The 11,197-nt window shown below is 45.2% G+C and overlaps 1 protein-coding gene across 1 annotated transcript in view; it reads left to right on the top strand.

Annotated features, from left to right (window-relative positions):
* The first annotated feature begins 3,889 nt into the window (after positions 1-3,889).
* The window catches only part of Fzd6 (frizzled class receptor 6), a 28,792-nt gene continuing 21,484 nt past the window's right edge, over positions 3,890-11,197 (top strand). Inside the window, exon 1 of the mRNA XM_035449687.1 lies at positions 3,890-4,066. Within this exon, the coding sequence (XP_035305578.1) occupies positions 3,890-4,066 (177 nt within the window). The remainder of the gene's footprint in view (positions 4,067-11,197) is intronic.

Below are 11,197 nucleotides of genomic sequence, written 5' to 3'. Positions count from 1 at the left end.
TGGAAGGGATGTGATGGAAAAGCTCACCACAGAAGAACGGATCTGAAACAGTGCAGAAACAAGAGTGGGGTGAAATATTTTACACGGTAAGACAGAGAACCCTGAAAACTCACCACAGACGAACGGATCAGAAACAGTGCAGAAACAAGAGTGGGGTGAAATATTTTACACGGTAAGACAGAGAAACATCTACCAGCCTAAAATTCCATACCTTGCAAATTCATGCTTCAAATTAAAAGTGAAAGTCTGACCCACAGCTAAACACTGAGCTGAACTCTGGAATCCAGCTGCAGAGAGGGAGGAGTGATGAGCAAAGGGGTCAAGACCAGGCTAGAGAAACCCACAGAAACAGCTGACCTGAGCAAGGGGGAGCTCATGGACCCCAGACTGACAGCTTGGAAACCAGCATAGGACAGAACCAGGCCCCCAGACAAAGATGTCAGTTTGGAGGTCTGGACAATCTATGGGGCCACTGGTAGTGGATCAGTATTTACCCCTAGTACACAAATGAACTTTTTGGAGCCCACTCCACATAGAGGGATACTCTCTCAGCCTAGATACACGGGGGAGGGCCTAGGCCCTGCTCCAAATGACATGACAGACTCTGAAGATCCCCCATGGAAGGCCTCACCCTCCCTGGGGAGCAGAAAGGGGTTGGGATAGGGGGTCGGTGGGTGGGGCAGAAGAGGAGAGAAGGGGAGGGAACTGGGGTTGATGTGTAAAAGAAGCTTGTTTCTAATTTACATTTTTAAAAAAAGGAAGAAAAAAATAAAAGTGAAAGTCGGCCTCAACTTTCAGTGACCACATCCCTTGCGATCAGAGAAACATAAAGAAACCAGGAAGGAAAAGATGGTAAAAAACCATCACTGACAGGGATTTAAAAAACAAAACAAAACTGTGCATTATAGATGATGATTGGTAGGCAAAGAGGGGCTGAACACTGTCCAGCATCACCCTGCTGGCAGGTCCCAGAGCTAGGTTTTGAAACCAGCAATTCTGAACTCTCAAGTTCATTTCTTAATCTTACACCATTGAAATAAGCAAATATATATATATATATATATATATATATATATATATATTTACGACAAGAAGACAAGAAGGATACAGATAATTGCCTGAACGGTCCACACCCACCCTCTAATGTCCCCAAATCATTTTAGTTCATAACTACTCGCTATATAATTAAATACAATTAAGGATAAAAATAGACTACACTTCTAAAAAATATCTCATGGCATTTACCCTCCAAATCACACAGTATGTATGTTTATGGATTCCAAATCCATCACATTAAAATGCCAATGCCTGTTTCAGGTATTCTACCCTGCTCAGAGACATGTTCACAGAGCTGGTAGGAGTCGGGGAGCTACAGATAATTTTCCCTTCTGTATTTTGATCAGGGGCTCATTATGTGACCTTCCATGTGCTCTGTAACCTGGCCTGACTTGAATTTGAGATCTTCTGTCTCTGCCTTCCAAGTACCGGAAATCCAGGCCCGTGACACCACACCCAGTTGAGAAATATTCCTTCTATATAGAAACTTAGAAATTTTGTGAGAAATATCCTTCCCAAGTCGAAGGTTAATTTTCCACATAGAAACACCCTACATAGAAAACCATTCTGTAGTACTCAAACTGTCTGACTTTTAATGATAATTAAGATTAATTCGGGTATTTAATAGTAACTTTTCTTTAACACTGCCCTGACTTTTGTTCTATGCTTTTCTGTTTTGTTGTTTTGTTTCAAGGCTAGGTTTCTTTGTACAGTCTGGCTGTCCAAGGAACTCGGAGATGAGCCTGCCTCTGCCAACCCAAATGCTGGGATTAAAGGCATGTGCCACCATGCCGGGCTTGTGCTAAACTTTCGATAAAGCTGGGAAACAATTCTCCTCACCAAATTCATCTCTATTGTAACGTTTTGCAGTTCTCAAATCTCTTCTGGTTATTCCGTGGTGTCCTTTATCCCAGGTATTGAAATGTGATATTTTTTTCTATAACACGGTGATTCAGCCAACAGCAGTCTCAAGTTATTTTACTGGCAGCAAACGCCCTTTAACAAAGTAGGCCGACTATTCCCAGTATGCACACGGCCTTGGGTTCTTTTCTCCCCATTAGCAACAACAACAACAACAAAAATCACTTTGCATTTATCAAAGCGTTTCAACAAGTTCGTTTGCAGCGCACACCAGAGTCCTTCAGAGTAGGTTTAAATAAATGCAAAGGACCAAACAAACAAACAAAAACAAAAAAATTAGTAACAATCGTGGTGCCCATTTATCCTGTCTACACAGTGAGATCTCTGAGCATTCCCACGCCCCTTAGGTAATGGATCTGAAGCGACAGTGGCAGAGCTGACACTAAAAACCACATTGACTAAGTCAGATGAGTTTTGTGGGGCTTTGGGGCAGGAAAGCTGCAGAACCTGCACCAAGGTGGTAGCCTGAGTGCCCGGGTTAATGGGCTTTGGGGGCAGGTCCCCGGGAGTCACACACGGGTGACAAGTCACCACGGAGCAGACCCTCGCGTTGAGAGGGAAGTGTGTTCTCACGGGGGCTGTCTTTAAGTCCTGGGCTGGTCGCCTGGGTCCCCGGGGCGGCTCCGGGGCCTGGATGGCGGGGACCCGGCCAGGCGGAGGGCTCGCTGGCCCCGGCTCGCCCACGGCGGGTGGGGAGGGGCGGGGCGGGGCGCAGAGCTGGTCCCGCCGCGGCGAGCCCCAACCTGCCCGGCCGACCTGGCGGCGCAGTCTCGCGGGATCGCCCAGCTCTCGCTTCCCCCCGCGGCCCGGAGGCGGTGGAGGCCCGGACGCTGCCCCCCAACCCCACCCGACCCCTCCCACCCCCGCCGGGGCCGTGCGAGGCGGAGGGCGAGCCGCCGGAGGTGAGGCGTCCCGGCCCGACGGGGCGGACGGCGAGCGGCGGAGCGGGCGAGCGGGCTGGCAGCGGCCCGGGCTGGCGCCGCCGCAGGTGCGTCTCCTCCGAGTCCCAAGCCACTCTTGGAAGGCGACCTCGGGGTCCCCGCAGGCCCGGGACGCCGAGGCTCCGCTGCAGGCCGGGGACAGGTGCCCGGGCGCGGGGCATCAGGAGTTCGGGGGAGCCCCCCACCCCCTCCAACCCCAGGAGCTGCCCATGGCAGGTTTGCGCGGGGTGGAGCGCGGGGTGGAGAGGGCGCGGGGTGAGCGCACCCAAGAGAAAGTGCTGGCGGTGAAGAATAAGCCAAAGGGAGTTATTAGCATTGTGTGGCCGTCATCAGGCAGGCTTGCTCTTCCTGGGGGACCTCGGTCGAGCCGGCCAGACAGACTGGCCTTTGGGGAAAACAGGAAAAGCATATCCGCAGGAGACTGCTGTTGTGGAGTGCTGGAGTTTAAGAACTCTGGGTCTTAGGGAATCCCACTTGGCCTCGGTTTTCCTCTATATAGTGAGAGTACCAAGTCCTGGGCTGCGCCCCCCACCCCCATTCCTTACCTCTAACCCCCACATCCCTGGGTCGCTCTTCCACCCAGGGTCTCACCCTAAACCTTCCTTCATCAGCGGTGCTCCAGAATTGAAGCTTCCTTAGCAAAGAACAAACACGCTCCATTCCATGCCAGGGCAGGTGGAAGCGGGGCTCTTGCTAGGATGGAATTTTCCATAATTGTCCCTCCAGTGTCAGTCACCTAAGTATAAAGTTTGACGTAAATCTGATTGTGTGACCAGCGTTGCTGACAACACACCCCGGGTTTGTTTTTACAGAGGTTGACCCAGAACTCCTCTTCAGGAAGCAGCTTCCCACAAAATGGCAAAACTAATGAGATGAGGCGTTTGAACGCTTGTCTCTGGATGGGAACGTCCCGGTGACAAAGGCGTTTAAGGTTAAACCCCAACCATGTGCTGAAGTCGGAAGCGAGGAAGATGGAAATGTCTCCATTTCTGTGGCTGTGCCTTTTCCTGCCCGCGGTGAGGGGACACAGCCTCTTCACCTGTGAGCCAATCACTGTCCCCAGGTGCATGAAAATGGCCTACAATATGACATTCTTCCCTAACCTGATGGGCCATTATGACCAGAGCATCGCCGCTGTGGAAATGGAGGTCAGTGACTCTTCACGCCTTTATTGAGAATTAGTTTATACCTAGTTTAAAACTTGTTTTAAAAACAAAACAAACAAAAAAAGGTTACTTTTTAATCTGTAAACATAATTTTGTTTTTTACAAATCATGTTTTTAAAAATTACTTTTGAAAATTAAATCTGCCCCCTCCAAAAAAACTGGCATACTTTGTGTACATTTGGGGCCTCTGGTTAATTTGCTTAAGAGAAGGTTTATTTCATAATGAACGTGATTACAGCCGATTAAACTGTTTTTGCTTTTCTGAGTTTTGGATGGTTGCTTCTCCTGCGAATTCCGAATTCTTTTAATGGGTGACTGAACATATAACCTGTATTGCTTGAGCTAAAATTGAAGAAACTTACATGTTTCTTAAAAGTACTTGTTTGATTTAGTTTTTCCAAAGCAAATAAATTATTGGAACGTTTTGGCTTTAAAGATAACGTTGTACTGAAAAGTGACTGAATCAGGCATAATGTTTCAGTATGTTTTCCTTCTGTAAGTCACTTGTGAGAAGAAACCCCATTTGCAGGGTGAAGACCGGTGTCACTAAAGGTCGCCTGAGGTGCCTGAGTTACCTACCTGTCTCTGGTTTAGAGATATACAGATGTCTAAGGGATGTGTGGGAGAAAGAGCTACCTGCAGAGACAGGACCTGTCCTGCCACACAGATCTGTTAGGCTGATAAGTTTCAAGAAGGAAAAAAGAGACAAGTGTGTTGTTTCTGTAATCTTTCTCTAGAAAAGCTGAAGGCAGTAAAGGTTTTTCCTCGGGCTGCCTCTCAGAGACGAAACCCCCAGGAATAGAATAGACAGGACTTTTTAAACTGACCCCATTTGATCTCGTGCAGCTTTGAAGGTCTTCCATTGTTGTCTCCTTGAATAGTTGTCTGGCTGACTACCTCATTCTAGGCTCCTGTCTGGGTAGGACAGTTTTTAAATACTCAGATATAACTTTCAAAGGTTTATAAGTTGCAGCATTGTAATCTTTCAGTAGTCTTTCCAAACCAATGCAAAATCTCCTTCCCTTTTTATCAGATGAAGCAAGTACATCCTCACTCCTGTGAGGTGTTCTTTTGAACACGCAACAAAGGATTCAGGGAGACTTCCACTGATTCATCAGAGCCATGAGTATGTAGTGGGAACACCATCCAGTGCTAATTACCGTGTTCGTTCTTGCTTTCTCTGACAATACTATTTTATAACTCATGTTTCAGTGAGTGTTCTTCAAGCATTTATAATTGGGTCTCCTCTCTGTATAGTAGTGGTGTACATTCTAAGTCTGACAGCGACCTTATGAATTCCTAACATTTACCCTGAGCTCCTCCGTGTAGGATGGCTGCGGAAGGTCAGAAGGCCGCACTCTGCTATTTTAAAGGCCTTTTTTGAGAACAGAACCAACTGGCGTCTGTTACGTGCATTTTATTTTAAAGACAAGTGTTTGTTTTCTACCTTAAAAAGTTGTTGTTGTTTTTATTTGTTTTGCTTTTTATTTACCTGGGTAGTTTTATGTCTGGACCCCCTCTAGAAGGGTTTTCGTTCTTTCTTTGAGTGTTGACATTACCCGTCTCTTTCTGTGTGCTCCTCACATACCAAGCACTCCTGGCTTTGGAACTGTCCAGGTTGTATTTCCAGTGAGTTAGTTTTAAGATACAGACTGAAGAATTGTGTGGCAGCCATGTCAGCCACTAGTTCCATCTGTTTTTTTGTTTTTTTTTTTGTTTTTTTTTCTTGTCATTTTGCGAAGACTTTTTATGTTGAGACAGGATCTTCTTAGTTGCCCAGTCTGGTCTTTAACAGTCTCCGTAGTCCAGGTAGGCCTGAAATTTAAAACCCTCCTGCCCTTAGAAGTCTTCACTAGGACAGTACGTCTTTGCTTTTTTAATGAACGGGGTCTTCCTGTGTTTCCCCGACTGGCTTAGAACTTGCTGTCTGGCCTGGGCTGGCTCTGAGTTCATGATCCTCCTGGCTCCATGTTCTGAATGCTGGAGTTAGAGGCACTCACCACTGTGCCAGCCTGAAATGTACTTTATTAGTTACCAAGAGTTCCATGTAAGTCAAGAGAGCTATCTTATTTCTCTCTTTTAAAAATTAATTTACTATTAATTGTGTGTGTGTGTGTGTGAGTGTGTGTGTGTGTGTGTGTGTGTACAGATGTGTGTGTGTGTGTGTGTGTGTATGGTGTATGTACAGATGTGCCATGCACAGTGCCAATGTGGAGGTCAGAGACTGTGAGGAAATCGGCTTTCTCTTTCCACCATGAGTTCCGGGGACCGAACTCAGGTTGTCAGGCAAGTGCCCTCCCCCACTGAGCCGTCCTATCAACTCTTCTCCCCTTTGAAACCTCACTTCATCTGCGCTAGCTACGCTCTTTACTGAGTTTAGGTATTAAGTCTGTGTATTGTGGGGCATGGTTAATCTGTGATTAGATACGATAGACCAGCGGCTCCCAAAGTTGAGCTCATAGACAGCGGCTTCTGCGCACGTTGGAAACCATGACCTCTGGAAACAGAGAACAGCTGTTTAACAAGCTCTCCCAGTGCTAGGTGTGATTGTTAAAGTTTAAGACCCATTAGTTAGACCTTTCCCGTGAAGGGCCACTTATATTTGGTTTGATGGACTGCAGTCTGTCACAGCTATCCGCCTGTGTGGCTGTAGCAGGAAAGCTGTCATAGACAGTATGTATAGACAGTAAGTATGGCTGTGTTTCAGTAAAGCTTCAATGGGCAGTAGGTGGGCCTGTGAGCTGTGCTTGCTAACCCTTAAAGTAATTGGAAAGAACTTTACAAATAGAATATCATGGAGTAAATAAACATTAACGTGCATCCTTTTATTTTTTTTTTTTTTTTGGTTTTTCGAGACAGGATTTCTCTGTGGCTTTGGAGGCTGTCCTGTCTAGCTCTTGTAGACCAGGCTGGTCTCGAACTCACAGAGATCCGCCTGCCTCTGCCTCCTGAGTGCTGGGATTAAAGGCGCTGCGCCACCAACGCCCAGCAACGTGCATTCTTAGTAATACATTACCTAGGCTGTGTCTTATTTACTTTCCATATGATTTATTTATTTATTTATTTATTTATTTATTTATTTGTGTGTGGTGGGGCTCGAAGAGGCCAGACGGAGGAGTATGTTGGGTGTCTTTCTCTGTTGCTTTCTACCATATTGTCTTGAGATATGGTGTCTCATTGAACTGGAATCTTACTGTTCTGGCTAGGCTGTCTGGCCAGCAGGCCTTTGAGATCTACCTGTCTCTGACCCCATCGCTAGGATTACAGGCCTGCACAGCCATGCTCAGCTTTTTATGTCACGCTGGGAATTTGAACTCAGATTTCCATGCTTGCAACTCTTACTGCTTGTGGTGGATTAGAAGAGAAAGGCCCCGTGGGCTTATATGTGTGAATTCTTGGTCCCCAGTTGGTGAAACTATTTGGGAAGGATTAGGAGGTGTGGCCTTGCTTGGAGGGGATGTGTCACTGTGGGTGGGCTTTAAGGTTTTAGAAAACTGGTGCCTCTCTCCCTGCATTCTACTTGGGAATCAGTGTGTGAGCTCACAGTCACTGCTCCAGCACCCTGCCTGCCCGCTGCCATGCTGGCCACCATGATGGTCATGGACTCTAACCATGTGAAACCATAAGCCCCAAATAAACTATGTCTTCTGTAAGTTGCCTTGGTATGGTGTCTTATCACAGCAATAAAAAAAAAAAAAATCTAAGAAACTCATTGAGCATCTCACCACACTCTGAACGTGAATTAAATTTTTTTATTATTTTTGAACTATGTGTAATGTGCACATGGTGTGTGTGTGTGTGTGTGTGTGTGTGTGTGTGTGTGTGTGTATTGCATGTAAGCGCACATACCCACAGAGACCAGAAGAGGGCGTCAGATCCCCTGGAGTTGGACTTACAGGCAGTGGTGAACTGGAGGACATGGGTATTGGGAACTGAGCTGCAAGCACGTCTTACTACTGAGCTGTCTCTCCAGCCCCACCCTACCATATGAATTTTGTTTTTTTTTTTTTTTTTTTTGAGACAATTTCTCACTACATAGCTTTGTCTGGCTTAGAACTTGCTATGTAGACCAGGCTAGCCTCTAACCCATAGAGATCCACCCATCTCTGCCTCTGGAGTGCTGGGCTTGAAGGCGTGGACCAGCATACCCCACTCTATATGAATTTTTAGTCAGATTTATCACAACTCGAAAGGATCTGACAGGCATATCAGATTCTGATATCCTGGCTCTTCAATTTTGCTACAGAAATTGCTTGAAATAAGAGAGTTTGTTTTTTTTTTCCCTCCTCATTTTATGACCTAAGCATAAGGTCATTTGTATTACAAAGAGTTAAGTTATGACTCTGAGTAGTAGCTTGGCTTTGTAATAAAAGGATGTTGTACAATTGAACTCTCGCTGGTGGGAAAACAAATGGCGACTGGTTTCCCATTATGTGTCTTTTGTTTTCTATCTAGAGCATCGTTTCAGAACTTATGAGGGTGACTTCCTGTGAGAGTCTGACTTCATACCCTAGGACTGAGGTTTGTCTAGGGAAAATGGAAACAGGAATATTGTATTATTCTTTGTTGAGGTCCAGGCTGAAGCAGAGTCATGTGTTGTGTTTAGACCAGCATGTGGCCGTTCTGCTTTTAAACAGTTTAAAGGAAGTAAGCCTTAAAAAAACTCTTCCTCTCCAGCTGTTAGTATGTACCATTAAAGTGGCTAGATTCAATTAAAAATAAAGGAATGGGCAGATACTGGATCAACAGGCTTCTAAGAAAAAAATGTTTCTGTTGTAGAGTGACGTTTTTTAGGCATTTGCTTTTTTGTGCTCTTAGAAGAATCCAGAAGTCACAGAGGTGAAATAAACACTTGAGGGTGTTCTCAGTCAGAAGTCTCATGGCTGCTTGTAGGGTTTTAAATGTAGACCCCACAGCCACCTTCCCTTGAGATGTCGTGTTGTAGATGCAAGGAAGGTTCCTTGACTACTTCTGGGTCTACTGAGTGAAGGTAGGCCCGCATGTGAACAGAAAGGCACAGAGCCCCCATCCATCTCTTGGTACCCGGCTGTCTAGAATGCTGTTAGTCATGTCCTCTGCAGAGCCTGACCACAAAGGGAAGAGTGTGGTGACTATTGTCTTTCTTTGAGAATGTAGAATGCAGGTGATAATAGGTTTTACTTCTCCATTTTGTGTATTTAGAAACGTGTTTATTAATATATATTAATTGTATACCTGAATTATAGTTTTCTCAGAATTATAGCTTTCCGTGTTGGACAATTGCCTTTCTAATATCAACCAGTAGTATGTTTATTTTTCCAAAGGAGATTAAATTAAATCCTCCCTGCCAAGAAATATTTTTTTAAATAACAAGTCTTACATATGGACATATTGTGCATTTTTAAATTTTTTCCGAAGCTTCCCTTTCCATTTGCTAAAGAGGTTGACTAGCCTGAGATTGAACTCCTTATGCAAGTAAGGAAAAGAATTTGTAACACAGTAACAGATTGATTTCCTTAAGGAGTCCACTCTAGGCCAGGCCTGTTGGCACACACCTCTAATCCCAGCAGAGGGGAGGCAGAAGCAGGTGGATCTCTGGGTCCAAGGGCAGCCTGGTCTACAAGCAAGTTCCAGGACAGCCAAAGCAAAACAAGCCAAAAGGATTTCCTTCAGGCTTTTGTAAACCACCTTGACAGTGTTTACACTTGATTAGCATTTTAGGACCCTTTAGAGTTCCTTTTTCCTTTTCTCATTAAGGTCTGTCACTTTCTTTTATCAATCTTTTTGAGGATCTCTTGATTGTCATCCCTAGACACCAGCTTCCTTTCTGGTGCCCCTTTTACGGCAGGAAGGGAAGCCTCGACTGTTCAGTGGGTAGTACTGAGTGTGACCAAGAGTAGAAAGCCTAAGTTCTGAACTGAAAGTCAGATACTTTTAGCCAAGTACCAGCAGGAGGCTGCCCCATGCTTCAGTCAAAGCATGAAAGTAACTGAGATACAGCCCAGTCAAAACACGGCCGCAAGAGCACTCTTACCCTTTATGTGTTTCTTATCACACACCTTTCTTTTTCCCAGTACCTCAGTTAAACATTCTAGCCCACACTTTTCAGTACTTCTAGTACCACCACCAGCCCCAGGCCCCTTTTTCCTGAGGCTAGCTAGCTGGTATCCATCCATTCAACCAACTATTTGAGTTCATAAATCAATAACAAGAGACACCATTCAACTACTGGACATACAGTAGTCAATCAGATAGACCTCTGTGCTGTCGTGGAATTTATAGTCTCATCAAAGAAATATAACAAAAAAAAAAATCTCTCTGTTTTTGTCCTACTCTTTCTCATTATAGTTTTCAGCAAAGGTTTATATTCTTAGATTGCCTTTTGCCCACAGCTGCTCATTAAACAAAATGCACGTTTAGGACTATTTTAGTATCATTTTGCTCTGATCGTTGCTTTGTTTCTTTTATACAGAGTATTTCCACTCTGTAAAAGGAGCCTCCTTGGGTTTTTCTTTTCCTCCTACAAGAGGGCACCTGGATCAGTTAGGCAGGAAAGGAATTGACTAGTTTAGCAGTGGGGGAAACTTATAGACTTAATAAGTGGGTGAGAATTCGAGCCCAAACTCCAGGGAAGCGAGCTACACCCGAGATCCTGACGTAGGAGGAGTCCACTGAGAACTGCACAACTAATTTCATTGCGGGCAGACGCTTACGGTGAGGGATACAGGGTCTTAACCTCACTTACAGAGCGGCATGGTCCGACATCTGGATGCGGTGCCTTATTAAGGACTTAAGATTGTTTGTTTCTCTGCTTTTGGCATCTTGACCACTCAGCAATCACCAGGTCAGCCTCAAGGGAAGTCATAGTGTTGAATTTAAATATCTCTTCCTGCCACAACGACCCCTTTGTTCCAGAGCCTAAGAATCAAATCTTGGAATAATGAGAAAAACAAAAACAAAACAAAAGGCCTGGTTGACATCCAGAGAGTGGATATTTAGTCTGCAAGGCTAAGAGCTGCCTCTGCATTGAGACCTTCTGGCATGCATTCACGCACACCCAAACCACTGGGTATTACAGGCTCCTTGTGGAGAAATGCGCTCACATAGTGCTTTTCCAGATTCTAATCACAGGCT

This window comes from Cricetulus griseus, chromosome 10 (genome assembly GCF_003668045.3).
Source record: "Cricetulus griseus strain 17A/GY chromosome 10, alternate assembly CriGri-PICRH-1.0, whole genome shotgun sequence".
Classification (NCBI taxonomy): Eukaryota; Metazoa; Chordata; class Mammalia; order Rodentia; family Cricetidae; genus Cricetulus; species Cricetulus griseus.
The sequence above is the reverse complement of the archived record's forward strand: the minus strand, read 5'-3'. Positions and strand labels throughout refer to the sequence as shown.